The sequence below is a fragment of the Anguilla anguilla genome, chromosome 15 (assembly GCF_013347855.1).
Source record: "Anguilla anguilla isolate fAngAng1 chromosome 15, fAngAng1.pri, whole genome shotgun sequence".
Taxonomy (NCBI): Eukaryota; Metazoa; Chordata; class Actinopteri; order Anguilliformes; family Anguillidae; genus Anguilla; species Anguilla anguilla.
The window spans coordinates 33,498,199-33,516,352 of NC_049215.1; the positions used below are offsets into that span (position 1 = coordinate 33,498,199).

At 41.6% G+C, this 18,154-nt stretch overlaps 1 protein-coding gene and 3 pseudogenes across 1 annotated transcript; all 4 read left to right on the forward strand.

Annotated features, from left to right (window-relative positions):
- Positions 1 to 876: 876 nt before the first annotated feature.
- On the forward strand, positions 877 to 2,577 carry LOC118214410 (annotated as a pseudogene).
- Positions 2,578 to 4,015: 1,438 nt separating this feature from the next.
- LOC118214411 lies at positions 4,016 to 5,536 on the forward strand (annotated as a pseudogene).
- A 1,618-nt stretch (positions 5,537 to 7,154) lies between these two features.
- LOC118214412 lies at positions 7,155 to 8,675 on the forward strand (annotated as a pseudogene).
- A 5,222-nt stretch (positions 8,676 to 13,897) lies between these two features.
- On the forward strand, positions 13,898 to 16,730 carry LOC118213811 (GTPase IMAP family member 4-like). The gene is made up of 2 exons (XM_035392985.1): positions 13,898 to 14,081; positions 15,580 to 16,730. Exons 1-2 carry the CDS (start codon positions 14,051 to 14,053, stop codon positions 16,605 to 16,607), a joined length of 1,059 nt encoding a protein of 352 aa, XP_035248876.1. The 5' UTR covers positions 13,898 to 14,050; the 3' UTR covers positions 16,608 to 16,730.
- The last annotated feature ends 1,424 nt before the right edge of the window (positions 16,731 to 18,154 follow it).

Below are 18,154 nucleotides of genomic sequence, written 5' to 3' on the forward strand. Positions count from 1 at the left end.
ATAACTACTGTATAGTGCAAGATTTTCCATTTGAGATGGTTGTGGTGTGGGGATGGCTGGTTTAAGCAGCCACACCTGTCCTGGGTCAAGCTAATTAGAGCTGGCTAGTTATCTAATTGGTTAGGAATTGGATAATTGGCCAGGCTGATTGGATCCAGGAACAGGGGTGGCTGCACCTGTGCGTAGTGAGGCAATCAGTGCGCACAGGTTAAATCTGCCATCCCCATCCACACAAGGGGAGCCTCTGTCATGACAGTTTTTACATCTGCTCCTTGGCGGTAACATCTTGCCAACCTTGTAAATAAATGTGGACTATTTGAACATCTTCTCACTGTGTCTCTGTGCTGGAGGGCCTCGTGGAAAGCCACTTCGGTGGCCTGTGGCAGGCTTGTTTGCCACAATGGTTTTCTAGGCTCATGTACATTTATTGCTGTAGACCAAGAGTACTTCTGCAGAAGTAGGAACATGCTAATGTCTCTCAGCGGACCTATAAAAAGCACTTCAGTAATTTGTATTGATTATCTAGCGATGTGACCATGACCGATGTTGATCATGTTTCTTGAACTAGACGAGTAGCACAGCCTGTATTGTCTGTGCATCGATTTCCAATTTTGTCAAATAAGTTATAATTCATTGAAAAAAGAGAGAGAAAACCCAAGAAGAACTGCAGAGGTAGATGTACTATCTTCCGTATTAGCAGTCATTTGAATTTGACTATATCATACTTTGTCCCATGCTGATTATTATTAGATAAACATGAAATATACTTTAACTATTCTCTATTTTTTTATTTGAATTTTATTTTAACTATTTTTTATTTTTATTCAGTGTACGTATGCGGGCTGAAATTCTATTCAACAGAAGATGTGTTATGCAATGGGTGAAACACGTGATAAAGAACTAACGGTGATTCTAGCATAGGAAACAACTTTCATTAAATACATTTATTGCTCAAATAGGATATCAAGTGTTCTATTTTCACATGTGTACCCACACCTGCATTCTTACCACATGTGCTCTATTGCAGAGATTCCATCCTGACTAACAGTGGCCCAGGAGTTGTCTTTAGCAGTAACTTTACATTTCATAGCGGAAATTTAGACGATTAACAAGCAAAAATGTTCGTGTCTCATACAGTGCAATGTAGCTCTGTTTATTTGATTTAAATATCAACTTTTTCCCCTAGGGTCAGTAGATCTGAGGATTGTTCTGGTGGGTAAGACGGGAGCTGGGAAGAGCAGCACAGCCAACAGCATTCTGGGTGAGAACCTGCTCAGAACATCATGTTGTGCAAACTCTGATACAGCTACATGTGAGGTTGCAGCCACCACTGTTGATGGGAGGAAAATCACTGTGGTTGACACACCAGGGTATTTTTCTCCTGAGTGCACTGATGAAAAGCTAAAACCTAAGATAGCCAAATGCATCGTAGAGTGTGTTCCTGGACCTCACGCTTTTCTTATCGTGCTGCCTGTGAGGAGACACACAGAGGAGCAGAATAAAGTAGTGGAAGAGATTCTGAAAATGTTTGGGGAGGAGGCTCTGAAGTACGCTGTTGTCCTTTTAACCCACGGAGACCAGCTTGACGATGACATGACCGCCCAGCAGTTTGTGGATGAAAATGACCGACTGAAAACACTTGTCCAAAAGTTTGGAAACTGCTTTCATGTCATCCATAACAAATACTGGAAGAATCCCACTGAAGGCCCCGATGATGAGAGAAGCAACGTTGCTCAAATAGCTGATGAACACAATTGATCAGATGGTGAGGCAGAACGAAGGGAAGCACTACACCAATGAGATGCTCCAGGCTGTGGAACAAGCCATTGAAGAGGAAATGGCAAAGGGAAAAAAAGAGAAAAGGCAAAACAGAGTGTAATGAAAAGGTTTTTAATCCTGACAACAGGCACAACAGCAGGGTCTTTGTGTGGTGCATTGCTGGGGCTTGCTACATGTGCAGGTGCTGTTATGGTATCAGTTTTTGCTCTTACAGTAGCAGCGATTAAATCACCTGCTCCTGCCCCTACTTGTGTTCTTTTTGCAAATAGCACAGATATTTTTTTCAGATGTTTACGAGTTAACACAGGATAATTTCCCATCGATTAACATGTTTGGAATGTAAACAACAAACTTGCAGAGGCAAGCCACAGTCAGACACTGCCACTGCCATAGATAGACCCTCTCTCTCTCTCTTTTGCAAAGTTTCCAATGGACGAGTTCTCTGGGAATAGGTAAAGCGCATTCAACCCAAACTAATATCAGTTTTCACTTATAATTCATGCCAGCTAACGCACGTATTTCAGCATTGAACATAATGTTAAATCTTTTAAGATACTGACACTTTTTAGAATTGATTCTCCTCTCTTGTCTGTTCAAAATATGTGATTTTGAGTGAAGAAAATTTGTTTTCTTGGTGTAGATTATGTGTTCCAAACATCATCCAAAATGTACAATTTGGAGATGTTTTGGGACTTGGAAAAACCCATGCAAAATTTCACTGCTTTAAGTTATCAACACAATTTATTTTGCAGTGGTGGGAAAGGTTGGAGGTTTTATTATAATTTTGATGCTAGCTCATGTGAATTTTGTGAAATAAAAATTAGTTGCATTTTTGTGTACATATTGCATATACCATTAATAATTCTTCATATTTCCTAAATTTTGATACAAAGTCGTGGTGGAACACGTGCCCATCAAATAAGGCCACAGCTCTCTGCTGTGTGTTAGCTTTATTAGAGAGTAGTACACCCAGGTGAAAAGGGAGAAAGAGTTAAGCAAAGCATGCATTTTTTTTCTGGCAGAATAACTAGGACAAGAAGAGAGTATACATGAGGATATTACAGATCTGTCCCCACCCCCTTTATTACGTAGTTTTACCTCATATAGTTTATTTATTCAGTTTCTGTGAAGTCCATGTGATTTACCATAAAGAAACCTTCACCACTTGTATAGAGAAAACTGATTGATGGTCAGCTGGGTACACTGCAGTTTAACCCTAAAACCATCAAGGCTTAGAGAGCCCTCACTACCATGTGCCATGTCACCATTCAGTCATTCCAAGGTCTGAGAGGCTGAGGTGCCGCTGGCTGATTAATAGAGGAACTCTAGAACCGTCCACTCATCTATACCAGCAAGTGCCATAACTACTGTATAGTGCAAGATTTTCCATTTGAGATGGTTGTGGTGTGGGGATGGCTGGTTTAAGCAGCCACACCTGTCCTGGGTCAAGCTAATTAGAGCTGGCTAGTTATCTAATTGGTTAGGAATTGGATAATTGGCCAGGCTGATTGGATCCAGGAACAGGGGTGGCTGCACCTGTGCATAGTGAGGCAATCAGTGCGCACAGGTTAAATCTGCCATCCCCATCCACACAAGGGGAGCCTCTGTCATGACAGTTTTTACATCTGCTCCTTGGCGGTAACATCTTGCCAACCTTGTAAATAAATGTGGACTATTTGAACATCTTCTCACTGTGTCTCTGTGCTGGAGGGCCCCGTGGAAAGCCACTTCGGTGGCCTGTGGCAGGCTTGTTTGCCACAATGGTTTTCTAGGCTCATGTACATTTATTGCTGTAGACCAAGAGTACTTCTGCAGAAGTAGGAACATGCTAATGTCTCTCAGCGGACCTATAAAAAGCACTTCAGTAATTTGTATTGATTATCTAGCGATGTGACCATGACCGATGTTGATCATGTTTCTTGAACTAGACGAGTAGCACAGCCTGTATTGTCTGTGCATCGATTTCCAATTTTGTCAAATAAGTTATAATTCATTGAAAAAAGAGAGAGAAAACCCAAGAAGAACTGCAGAGGTAGATGTACTATCTTCCGTATTAGCAGTCATTTGAATTTGACTATATCATACTTTGTCCCATGCTGATTATTATTAGATAAACATGAAATATACTTTAACTATTCTCTATTTTTTTATTTGAATTTTATTTTAACTATTTTTTATTTTTATTCAGTGTACGTATGCGGGCTGAAATTCTATTCAACAGAAGATGTGTTATGCAATGGGTGAAACACGTGATAAAGAACTAACGGTGATTCTAGCATAGGAAACAACTTTCATTAAATACATTTATTGCTCAAATAGGATATCAAGTGTTCTATTTTCACATGTGTACCCACACCTGCATTCTTACCACATGTGCTCTATTGCAGAGATTCCATCCTGACTAACAGTGGCCCAGGAGTTGTCTTTAGCAGTAACTTTACATTTCATAGCGGAAATTTAGACGATTAACAAGCAAAAATGTTCGTGTCTCATACAGTGCAATGTAGCTCTGTTTATTTGATTTAAATATCAACTTTTTCCCCTAGGGTCAGTAGATCTGAGGATTGTTCTGGTGGGTAAGACGGGAGCTGGGAAGAGCAGCACAGCCAACAGCATTCTGGGTGAGAACCTGCTCAGAACATCATGTTGTGCAAACTCTGATACAGCTACATGTGAGGTTGCAGCCACCACTGTTGATGGGAGGAAAATCACTGTGGTTGACACACCAGGGTATTTTTCTCCTGAGTGCACTGATGAAAAGCTAAAACCTAAGATAGCCAAATGCATCGTAGAGTGTGTTCCTGGACCTCACGCTTTTCTTATCGTGCTGCCTGTGAGGAGACACACAGAGGAGCAGAATAAAGTAGTGGAAGAGATTCTGAAAATGTTTGGGGAGGAGGCTCTGAAGTACGCTGTTGTCCTTTTAACCCACGGAGACCAGCTTGACGATGACATGACCGCCCAGCAGTTTGTGGATGAAAATGACCGACTGAAAACACTTGTCCAAAAGTTTGGAAACTGCTTTCATGTCATCCATAACAAATACTGGAAGAATCCCACTGAAGGCCCCGATGATGAGAGAAGCAACGTTGCTCAAATAGCTGATGAACACAATTGATCAGATGGTGAGGCAGAACGAAGGGAAGCACTACACCAATGAGATGCTCCAGGCTGTGGAACAAGCCATTGAAGAGGAAATGGCAAAGGGAAAAAAAGAGAAAAGGCAAAACAGAGTGTAATGAAAAGGTTTTTAATCCTGACAACAGGCACAACAGCAGGGTCTTTGTGTGGTGCATTGCTGGGGCTTGCTACATGTGCAGGTGCTGTTATGGTATCAGTTTTTGCTCTTACAGTAGCAGCGATTAAATCACCTGCTCCTGCCCCTACTTGTGTTCTTTTTGCAAATAGCACAGATATTTTTTTCAGATGTTTACGAGTTAACACAGGATAATTTCCCATCGATTAACATGTTTGGAATGTAAACAACAAACTTGCAGAGGCAAGCCACAGTCAGACACTGCCACTGCCATAGATAGACCCTCTCTCTCTCTCTTTTGCAAAGTTTCCAATGGACGAGTTCTCTGGGAATAGGTAAAGCGCATTCAACCCAAACTAATATCAGTTTTCACTTATAATTCATGCCAGCTAACGCACGTATTTCAGCATTGAACATAATGTTAAATCTTTTAAGATACTGACACTTTTTAGAATTGATTCTCCTCTCTTGTCTGTTCAAAATATGTGATTTTGAGTGAAGAAAATTTGTTTGCTTGGTGTAGATTATGTGTTCCAAACATCATCCAAAATGTACAATTTGGAGATGTTTTGGGACTTGGAAAAACCCATGCAAAATTTCACTGCTTTAAGTTATCAACACAATTTATTTTGCAGTGGTGGGAAAGGTTGGAGGTTTTATTATAATTTTGATGCTAGCTCATGTGAATTTTGTGAAATAAAAATTAGTTGCATTTTTGTGTACATATTGCATATACCATTAATAATTCTTCATATTTCCTAAATTTTGATACAAAGTCGTGGTGGAACACGTGCCCATCAAATAAGGCCACAGCTCTCTGCTGTGTGTTAGCTTTATTAGAGAGTAGTACACCCAGGTGAAAAGGGAGAAAGAGTTAAGCAAAGCATGCATTTTTTTTCTGGCAGAATAACTAGGACAAGAAGAGAGTATACATGAGGATATTACAGATCTGTCCCCACCCCCTTTATTACGTAGTTTTACCTCATATAGTTTATTTATTCAGTTTCTGTGAAGTCCATGTGATTTACCATAAAGAAACCTTCACCACTTGTATAGAGAAAACTGATTGATGGTCAGCTGGGTACACTGCAGTTTAACCCTAAAACCATCAAGGCTTAGAGAGCCCTCACTACCATGTGCCATGTCACCATTCAGTCATTCCAAGGTCTGAGAGGCTGAGGTGCCGCTGGCTGATTAATAGAGGAACTCTAGAACCGTCCACTCATCTATACCAGCAAGTGCCATAACTACTGTATAGTGCAAGATTTTCCATTTGAGATGGTTGTGGTGTGGGGATGGCTGGTTTAAGCAGCCACACCTGTCCTGGGTCAAGCTAATTAGAGCTGGCTAGTTATCTAATTGGTTAGGAATTGGATAATTGGCCAGGCTGATTGGATCCAGGAACAGGGGTGGCTGCACCTGTGCGTAGTGAGGCAATCAGTGCGCACAGGTTAAATCTGCCATCCCCATCCACACAAGGGGAGCCTCTGTCATGACAGTTTTTACATCTGCTCCTTGGCGGTAACATCTTGCCAACCTTGTAAATAAATGTGGACTATTTGAACATCTTCTCACTGTGTCTCTGTGCTGGAGGGCCCCGTGGAAAGCCACTTCGGTGGCCTGTGGCAGGCTTGTTTGCCACAATGGTTTTCTAGGCTCATGTACATTTATTGCTGTAGACCAAGAGTACTTCTGCAGAAGTAGGAACATGCTAATGTCTCTCAGCGGACCTATAAAAAGCACTTCAGTAATTTGTATTGATTATCTAGCGATGTGACCATGACCGATGTTGATCATGTTTCTTGAACTAGACGAGTAGCACAGCCTGTATTGTCTGTGCATCGATTTCCAATTTTGTCAAATAAGTTATAATTCATTGAAAAAAGAGAGAGAAAACCCAAGAAGAACTGCAGAGGTAGATGTACTATCTTCCGTATTAGCAGTCATTTGAATTTGACTATATCATACTTTGTCCCATGCTGATTATTATTAGATAAACATGAAATATACTTTAACTATTCTCTATTTTTTTATTTGAATTTTATTTTAACTATTTTTTATTTTTATTCAGTGTACGTATGCGGGCTGAAATTCTATTCAACAGAAGATGTGTTATGCAATGGGTGAAACACGTGATAAAGAACTAACGGTGATTCTAGCATAGGAAACAACTTTCATTAAATACATTTATTGCTCAAATAGGATATCAAGTGTTCTATTTTCACATGTGTACCCACACCTGCATTCTTACCACATGTGCTCTATTGCAGAGATTCCATCCTGACTAACAGTGGCCCAGGAGTTGTCTTTAGCAGTAACTTTACATTTCATAGCGGAAATTTAGACGATTAACAAGCAAAAATGTTCGTGTCTCATACAGTGCAATGTAGCTCTGTTTATTTGATTTAAATATCAACTTTTTCCCCTAGGGTCAGTAGATCTGAGGATTGTTCTGGTGGGTAAGACGGGAGCTGGGAAGAGCAGCACAGCCAACAGCATTCTGGGTGAGAACCTGCTCAGAACATCATGTTGTGCAAACTCTGATACAGCTACATGTGAGGTTGCAGCCACCACTGTTGATGGGAGGAAAATCACTGTGGTTGACACACCAGGGTATTTTTCTCCTGAGTGCACTGATGAAAAGCTAAAACCTAAGATAGCCAAATGCATCGTAGAGTGTGTTCCTGGACCTCACGCTTTTCTTATCGTGCTGCCTGTGAGGAGACACACAGAGGAGCAGAATAAAGTAGTGGAAGAGATTCTGAAAATGTTTGGGGAGGAGGCTCTGAAGTACGCTGTTGTCCTTTTAACCCACGGAGACCAGCTTGACGATGACATGACCGCCCAGCAGTTTGTGGATGAAAATGACCGACTGAAAACACTTGTCCAAAAGTTTGGAAACTGCTTTCATGTCATCCATAACAAATACTGGAAGAATCCCACTGAAGGCCCCGATGATGAGAGAAGCAACGTTGCTCAAATAGCTGATGAACACAATTGATCAGATGGTGAGGCAGAACGAAGGGAAGCACTACACCAATGAGATGCTCCAGGCTGTGGAACAAGCCATTGAAGAGGAAATGGCAAAGGGAAAAAAAGAGAAAAGGCAAAACAGAGTGTAATGAAAAGGTTTTTAATCCTGACAACAGGCACAACAGCAGGGTCTTTGTGTGGTGCATTGCTGGGGCTTGCTACATGTGCAGGTGCTGTTATGGTATCAGTTTTTGCTCTTACAGTAGCAGCGATTAAATCACCTGCTCCTGCCCCTACTTGTGTTCTTTTTGCAAATAGCACAGATATTTTTTTCAGATGTTTACGAGTTAACACAGGATAATTTCCCATCGATTAACATGTTTGGAATGTAAACAACAAACTTGCAGAGGCAAGCCACAGTCAGACACTGCCACTGCCATAGATAGACCCTCTCTCTCTCTCTTTTGCAAAGTTTCCAATGGACGAGTTCTCTGGGAATAGGTAAAGCGCATTCAACCCAAACTAATATCAGTTTTCACTTATAATTCATGCCAGCTAACGCACGTATTTCAGCATTGAACATAATGTTAAATCTTTTAAGATACTGACACTTTTTAGAATTGATTCTCCTCTCTTGTCTGTTCAAAATATGTGATTTTGAGTGAAGAAAATTTGTTTGCTTGGTGTAGATTATGTGTTCCAAACATCATCCAAAATGTACAATTTGGAGATGTTTTGGGACTTGGAAAAACCCATGCAAAATTTCACTGCTTTAAGTTATCAACACAATTTATTTTGCAGTGGTGGGAAAGGTTGGAGGTTTTATTATAATTTTGATGCTAGCTCATGTGAATTTTGTGAAATAAAAATTAGTTGCATTTTTGTGTACATATTGCATATACCATTAATAATTCTTCATATTTCCTAAATTTTGATACAAAGTCGTGGTGGAACACGTGCCCATCAAATAAGGCCACAGCTCTCTGCTGTGTGTTAGCTTTATTAGAGAGTAGTACACCCAGGTGAAAAGGGAGAAAGAGTTAAGCAAAGCATGCATTTTTTTTCTGGCAGAATAACTAGGACAAGAAGAGAGTATACATGAGGATATTACAGATCTGTCCCCACCCCCTTTATTACGTAGTTTTACCTCATATAGTTTATTTATTCAGTTTCTGTGAAGTCCATGTGATTTACCATAAAGAAACCTTCACCACTTGTATAGAGAAAACTGATTGATGGTCAGCTGGGTACACTGCAGTTTAACCCTAAAACCATCAAGGCTTAGAGAGCCCTCACTACCATGTGCCATGTCACCATTCAGTCATTCCAAGGTCTGAGAGGCTGAGGTGCCGCTGGCTGATTAATAGAGGAACTCTAGAACCGTCCACTCATCTATACCAGCAAGTGCCATAACTACTGTATAGTGCAAGATTTTCCATTTGAGATGGTATTCTAGGCTCATGTACATTTATTGCTGTAGACCAAGAGTACTTCTGCAGAAGCAGGAACATGCTAATGTCTCTCAGCGGACCTATAAAAAGCACTTCAGTAATTTGTATTGATTATCTAGCGATGTGACCATGACCGATGTTGATCATGTTTCTTGAACTAGACGAGTAGCACAGCCTGTATTGTCTGTGCATCGATTTCCAATTTTGTCAAATAAGTTATAATTCATTGAAAAAAGAGAGAGAAAACCCAAGAAGAACTGCAGAGGTAGATGTACTATCTTCCGTATTAGCAGTCATTTGAATTTGACTATATCATACTTTATCCCATGCTGATTATTATTAGATAAACATGAAATATACTTTAACTATTCTCTATTTTTTTATTTGAATTTTATTTTAACTATTTTTTTTTTTTATTCAGTGTACGTATGCGGGCTGAAATTCTATTCAACAGAAGATGTGTTATGCAATGGGTGAAACACGTGATAAAGAACTAACGGTGATTCTAGCATAGGAAACAACTTTCATTAAATACATTTATTGCTCAAATAGGATATCAAGTGTTCTATTTTTACATGTGTACCCACACCTGCATTCTTACCACATGTGCTCTATTGCAGAGATTCCATCCTGACTAACAGTGGCCCAGGAGTTGTCTTTAGCAGTAACTTTACATTTCATAGCGGAAATTTAGACGATTAACAAGCAAAAATGTTCGTGTCTCATACAGTGCAATGTAGCTCTGTTTATTTGATTTAAATATCAACTTTTTCCCCTAGGGTCAGTAGATCTGAGGATTGTTCTGGTGGGTAAGACGGGAGCTGGGAAGAGCAGCACAGCCAACAGCATTCTGGGTGAGAACCTGCTCAGAACATCATGTTGTGCAAACTCTGATACAGCTACATGTGAGGTTGCAGCCACCACTGTTGATGGGAGGAAAATCACTGTGGTTGACACACCAGGGTATTTTTCTCCTGAGTGCACTGATGAAAAGCTAAAACCTAAGATAGCCAAATGCATCGTAGAGTGTGTTCCTGGACTCCACGCTTTTCTCATCGTGCTGCCTGTGAGGAGACACACAGAGGAGCAGAATAAAGTAGTGGAAGAGATTCTGAAAATGTTTGGGGAGGAGGCTCTGAAATACGCTGTTGTCCTTTTAACCCACGGAGACCAGCTTGACGATGACATGACCGCCCAGCAGTTTGTGGATGAAAATGACCGACTGAAAACACTTGTCCAAAAGTTTGGAAACTGCTTTCATGTCATCCATAACAAATACTGGAAGAATCCCACTGAAGGCCCCGATGATGAGAGAAGCAACGGTGCTCAAATAGCTGATGAACACAATTGATCAGATGGTGAGGCAGAACGAAGGGAAGCACTACACCAATGAGATGCTCCAGGCTGTGGAACAAGCCATTGAAGAGGAAATGGCAAAGGGAAAAAAAGAGAAATGGCAATAGAGAGTGTAATGGAAATGTTTCTAATCCTGTTAGCAGGCACAACAGCAGGATCTCTGTGTGGTGCATTGCTGGGTACTGATGCAGGATCAGCTGTAATTGATATAGCAAAAGCAATTAAATCATGTGATACTGAAGCTATAGTATTAGCCTGAGCGCACACAGCAACTATGCTAGCATCAAAGGTAGGGAAGCAATTGGCACTGGGACCTGGATTTGTAGATGGAGTAAGTGCCAGTGTGGGTGCGATTGCAGGGGGGATAATTGGGGCAATGCAGTAAGTGAAGTAGAGACTGTAGGAGAAGGCGTAAAGGGAGCCATATTTGCTGTAACAGGCACAGCTGAAGGGGAAAACCACTAAAAAACCATTATTAAATAAAAATTTAATACAAGAATCGAAGGCCATAAACAAATATTTCTAATGATATAGTGCCGTTCGTGACAATGGCTGGGATTTACTCAGATTTTGTTCTTCACTTTGATTAACAATTAAACTGAATTGTTTCCAAACACACTTTGGCTAAAATAATCCAAAATGTCATACATTATTTCATTTTCTTTCTTAAATTGAAAGCCATGTATTAGGGGTGTGCAAAGAAAACATTGTGCATCTGTTCAACCAACAAAATGATCTGTACCTTTAACAGGTATCAAACAGGTGGTCCCAGTTGATATAATCCAGTTGTCTAAATGGGCTGAGCGAAAACATTAAAGAAGACATAATTTAAGTGATAATTTAAATGATCTAAGTTTTTGTGTATTGTGATGTTAGAGATTCTGTGAAATTCTGCGACTCTTGTGATAATTCACGAGTAATCAAAATTTCATCTGATGTCATGTTTCTGTGAAGAGGTGAAAGTCCTAGGAAACACTACTTTTCTAGAGACAAAAATATATATTATATACAGTAATGAAAAGAATCTTTCTATTTTGATCATTCCTCAGTGGAGGCTTCTGTACACATCCATTGAATCATTTAATTAATGCATCTGTTAACATGTTGGGAAATTAAAACATATTATTCTGAACAATAAATTATCTTTGGTTTACTGTTTCTTTAATGCTCACTATTCTACTTTCCACCAAACTAATCTTCCAAACACCTTTGGTAAATGTCAGATGCCAGCGTGACACCCCTGGGAGGGAGATGTGGCAGCTCTGGCATCACTAAGGCTGGTGACACCCGGTGCGGTCGATCATTGGAGTCACCCGCTGTTGTCGACCAGGGGGGTGCTGGCGGGTGTGGGAGCAAGGAATTGCGTGTTATGCATTCAAACGACAAAGCACTTGCCACAGTAATACCGCTAATTCAATCAACCGGCAGTAAACTGCAACAGAGAAATTAGCTGTTTCAACTCGTCGCTACACAAAACATTGCACACAAAAATTCAGTGCCAGTCATTTCGGTGTCACCCCCCTCTGATGGTTCACCTGGTGCGGTCGGCACCCCCGGTACCAACCTAGTGACGCCTCTGACACCATTGGTTACCTCATGGAAAGAGAGACAGAGAGCACACCCACACAAACACCACATAAAATAAATGAACATCTTCAGCCTTCACCCTCTCACGGGTTCCAGGTGAAAACAAAAAGCTAAAATAAAGACAAAAAAAGTAAAACGGAGCGACCAGCTCCTCCTACTTTCACATGGGGGTTTACTTTAGTTTTGTGCTGTTAAACATGTAAACTACAACTAAACAAAGAAACGCACTCTCGGTGTGAGCTCCCGGTCTCGGCCCCAAACTGTTGAGAGCAGCACACCTTTAAGCACCTGGGCTGATTAGCGAACGCAACCCAGGTGTGTGCGCTCTCTCCACCAGCCAGTGTTGCCGAGACCAATCCGCTTCACCGTCGAACCGAATGACACAGTAACCTTTTGGGAAGAAAAAATATATGCAAAGCTGTGTATTTAAAGGGTTTTGGATCAGATACATTCCTACCATATACAGTACCCTCCAATATTACTAACACCCTCAATTAACAAACAAAAAATGCTGGATAAAATTAACTTTGTTTATCAAATGATTTCTATGCTCACCAATATGCAAAAATTATATCTTCTTACTGTGATACCATTATTCAGCGGGAAAACATTATTTAAAAGGAAATAACTTCAGGTCAGCACAATGGAGCAGTGAATAGCACCTCACTGCAAGAAGGTACCAAGTTTGAATCCTGACCAAGGGCCTTTCTGTGTGGAGTTTGCATGTTCTCTCCCTGTCCTTGTGGGTTTCCACCAGGTACTACGGTTTCCACCCACAGTCCAAAGACAACTAACCAGAGTCTGCAAATTGCCCATAGGTTTGGATGTACGAGTGAATGGTGTGTGGGCCCCACAATAGATTGGCGACCTGTCCAGGCTGTATTCCTGCCTCTTGCCAACTGCATGCCTGCTATTCAATGAAATGATCAAAACCCCACTCTGAGAGGACCAGAAATTCATTTAGCTTTTTTAGTTAACCCCAGTAAATATATCAGAGTAAAGCATAAAAATATCATAAAATATGAACTCAATCAGTTGTGTGATATTTACATAAAAGAAAAGGCCTGGATGCAGTGAAGAAATGAGAGAATCACTGGTCTGGGTGTATGAGCCCTGCACATGTGCTTCATAGAAATACATAAATGAAAATAAGTTACATCTTAAAAACAAACCATCCATTCTCATATACCAATGGCAGTAAAATAGAAGCAATCTGGCCCTTACACTGGGTTACAAAATAAGTGCACAACTACATACACCACCAGAATGTTATAGCATGCACATCTTTGTTATAGTGTTGAAAACTTACAAGCAAACTGTAGAGGAGTTGCTAGTGATGAAGAGGTTTGAGGACTGCTTAGGAGAGGAGGCTCTGAAGTAATGTTACCCACAGAGACCAGTTTGACCAATCAACTCGTTTTACTTCCTCGGTAATCTCCAAATGTATAGCAGGTACTGTCATTTTTCTGCTAAACACGTGATTTATCACAAAGACATCAGACCAGGGTAATCTGATATGCTGGAATCCACTTGTTACGTGTTTGGCTAAGAAAGCAGGTTATTTCCTCAAAGAGCTACTCTTGACTTGCATGCTAGAACAGAAGGTCTGATCAGAACTGTCCTTTTCCAGTTCTTCAACTGACAAGATATGGGTATGACAGGAAGTAAGCAAGCAGGAGGTAAGCAAGCAGCGATTTTGCCAACCTTTGCTTCGTGTTGTGTTGTGTGTAGAAGATTGATTTCTAGACAGTTATATTAGTGTGTAGATTACATATATCCATGCCTATATTTGTAAATGAAAATCTAATAAAGGTGCAATGATAATCTAAACCTGGTTTCAGATGCTAACTGTGTAGCATACAAAGGTGTGAAAGTCTTCTTTAAATTGAGCAGTGTTATACACATTGGCCACCTGATTACATACAATTCATTCAAAGCTTCTGCAGCCTCAGTTATAAATCCCAAATACCTCATGGATTTGAGATTTAAAAAAAACAAACTTGACATCAAAATATGCGCACATTTACACAAACTACGACCCATGAATGCACACATTTTGGAGACTGTGGGAAACGGTGACTCCGATGGCAAAATAGTGAAATACAAAAAAAATTCAGACTTGTTTCACTCAATTTCTTTCATTTCATATCGAAGTACACATAATCATATCCCTTGTCAGAGGAACATCTAGGCTTATTTTCAGTCTTCCATGCATAAAATTCAGAGCTTCAGCTTATGCCATCAGAGAAACGGTATACAGTCCCGCAGTAGATGCATACGATTAGAGTGCTCTTTTACTGCAGAATCCATTCGAATGCTGAACGTGAGGTCCCACAACGTGACTTCAACTTGATAGTGAAGGGTTCAATCCGGGAGACATTTTCTTGGATATCTGTTAATATGCATGTTTTGTGTCAATGTATCCGACTTTCATGTTTGCAACTGTCATTTTAAAATGCAAGATAAAGTTCTGCGTAATCAGACAATAAAGTGTTGTCATATCACATTGTACACTTTGAATAGTGCCTCATTACAGGCTGATAAGTGCCACAACTTAGTTATTATTAATTGCTGACTATGGCAGTCTAACCTTATGAAATATGGGGGGGGGGGGCAAGAAGTTTATTTGAGTTAGTGACTAAGGCTTTGCTCCTCACACAATGTGCATCTTGGCATCCACGTTAATGTCTGACAACTTCTAAATTTCCAAAATTTTCTTTCATTAGTTATGCCAGAGCTATTTCCACCAAACATTACAGCCTCTTCCTCTGTACCGAGGGTCTTGTTGTCACAGTTCATGAAGTTTCTCATCTTCATTTTGCAGACTGACTTCCCCATTCTCTGGGACAATTCAGTGGAATGATAAACTGATTTATATGCATATCAATATTCACAATGGGCATTCCATATTATGGTTAGTTGTGAGAGTTAACAGGGTGGGATACAAGGCGTGTGTGCATATGCAAAATTTCAAGTTAATTTTGATCCATAAAGAGAAAATTGCATGCAAGTGAGCATATGGATGGTTTTAGGCCATTCAGGATATTTTTGACCGTACGCATTTCTTCTTCTGTGCATACTTAAACTTTTCATGTAGAACCTCCACAAAGCTTTATAAATGAGGTGTGTGTGTATTTTATAAATATGACTTTTTTATTAGAATGTCATCTTTCCTAGGGTCAGCTGATCTGAGGATTGTCCTGTTGGGTAAGACAGGAGCTGGGAAGAGCAGCACAGCCAACAGCATTCTCAGAGAAAGGCGGTTCAAAACTTCTTGTTATGGAAACTCTGATACAGATAAATGTAAGGCTGAAACCAACACTGTTGATGGAAGGAAAATCACTGTGATTGACACACCAGGGTATTTTTGTACTGAGCGCCCTGAGGAAGAGCTAATACGTGAAATAGTCAAATGCATCACAGAGTGTTCCCCTGGACCTCACGCTTTTCTTATAGTGCTAGCTGTGGGGAGGCAAACACCAGAGGAGATCGAAACAGTGAAACAAATTCTGAAAAAGTTTGGGGAGGGGGCTCTGAAGTACGCTGTTGTCCTGTTTACCCATGGAGACCAGCTTGACGACAATGTGACCATCCGCAAGTTTGTGGATAAAAATGACCACCTGAAAACACTTGTCCAAATGTGTGGAAACCGGTTTCATGTCATCGATAACAAATACTGGAACAATCCCACTGAAGGCCACAATGATGAGAGAAGCAAAGCCGCTCAAATCAAAAAGCTTATGAACACGATTGATCAGATGGTGAGGCAGAACGGAGGGAAGCATTACACCAATGAGATGCTCCAAGCTGTGACACAGGCCATTGAAGAGGAAATGGTCAACATAAGGAAAGAAACTGGAGGACAGTTACCCGAGAGCACGGTCAAAGATATGGCAAAAGAGAAAGTAATGAAAAGGCTTTTTATCCTGGCAGCAGGTGTGTCAATAGGGGCTCTGATATGTGCATTATTCGGTGTTGGTGCAGCTGCAGTATTACTTGTATGTCTTCCAGTAAAAGTGTGTATGGCAGGTGGTGCTGCTGCACTTGCAGCGGTGGCCGGAGCAAATGGTGTAGTTGCAGCATCAGCAGCCACAAAGATAGAAACGAGAGCAGCAGTTGGTGCTGCAGCTGGAGTAGCTGGAGCAGGGGCCCGTGGCCATGTAAGACTGCCAGAGAGGCCACAGAGAGAGCCTTTCATGCTGTAACAGAACCAGCAGTGGAAACGTGTTAAGGACAACATTGATAAAATGCAAGAGTGTTGCAAAAAAGTGAGCCAATTTCCTTTGAAATGCTGCAACCAATAACGGCCAAGATTCATTCAACAAGCAAGAAATCCCCCACTCCCCTTATCCTTCAACTCCTTGACAGGAGGGGGAAGGGGGGGGGGGGGAGAGAAAGAGTACAGAAGACAACATTGGAGATCTGTAGATCTGTCCACCCACCCCCACCCAGATTACATCCCTTCACCTCATAGCCACTTCCTTTATTCAGTTTCCTGTTTATGTTAAACCCTTTTGATTTACCATAATGAAACCTTCACCACCTGAGCAAAGCAATCTGATTGTGGTGAGGGAAGCTAACAAGCCAGTTTAACCCTTAAGCCCTCAAATTTTGAGAGAAAGCTCTCACTACCATTAACATTGTTGCTCTTCTTTCTAGAATTCTAGAATTCTTTCTAGCACCTCGCCCCCTTGCCACAGGAGTTCCCCAGGGCTCTGTCCTTGGTCCCCTCCTATTCTCCCTGTACACCCAATCTCTTGGTCCTGTAATCTCTGCCCATGGGTTGTCCTATCATTGTTATGCCGATGACACCCAACTCTTTCTCTCCTTCCCGCCCTCTGACACTCAGGTCTCTGCTCGCATCTCTGCTTGCCTGAGGGACATCCAGAGCTGGATGGATAACCACCATCTTAAGCTGAACCCAGGCAAGACGGAGATGATCTTCATCCCTGCTCCATCCTCTAACCTTCTCGACTTTTCTATTTCCCTGGGGGACACTGTGGTGTCATCATCACCCACCGCAAAAAACCTTGGAGTGGTGATGGACAACAGACTGTCCCTCTCCCAGAACATCACGGCGGTGAGTCGAACGTGCAGGTTCTTCCTGTACAACATCCGGAGAATCCGCCCCTTCCTCACCACCTACGCAACCCAGCTCCTGGTTCAAGCGATGGTCCTGTCCCGCTTGGACTACTGCAACTCGCTACTGGCTGGTCTGCCAGCATCCGCCATCAGACCCCTGCAGCTCATCCAGAATGCTGCAGCGCGTCTGGTCTACAACCTCCCCAGACATTCCCATGTCACCCCCCTGCTCACTGACCTCCACTGGCTGCCTGTTATGGCTCGCATCAAATTTAAGTCCTTGGTGCTTGCATACCAGGCAGCTAAGGGGTCAGCACCAGGGTACATTCAGAGGATCATCAGACCCTACACACCAGCCAGACCTCTCCGTTCTGCCACCTCTGGACGCTTGGCACCTCCCCCTCTTCGCGTCTGCACTTCCCGCTCCCGTCTGCTGTCTGTCCTGGCCCCTCGCTGGTGGAATGACCTCCCCGTGACGGTCAGAACAGCAGAGAATCTCACCACTTTCAAACGCAGACTGAAGACTCATCTCTTCAGGCTGCACCTCTCCCCACCCCTCCCTAGCCTATAGTTCAGCTCACTGTACCTAGCTAGGATAATTTGATTATGTTAGTGTATCTGGCAGGATTCTTTTTGTATGATTAGGTGTGATTCCAGTGCTAGTTTGTAC

Coding starts and splice junctions, on each gene's coding strand:
- LOC118213811 (XM_035392985.1), top strand. CDS start 14,051: ATGGGTATGACAGGAAGTAAGCAAGCAGGAG. Junction 14,082..15,579: donor AGGAAGTAAGCAAGCAGGAG/GTAAGCAAGCAG, acceptor CATCTTTCCTAG/GGTCAGCTGATCTGAGGATT.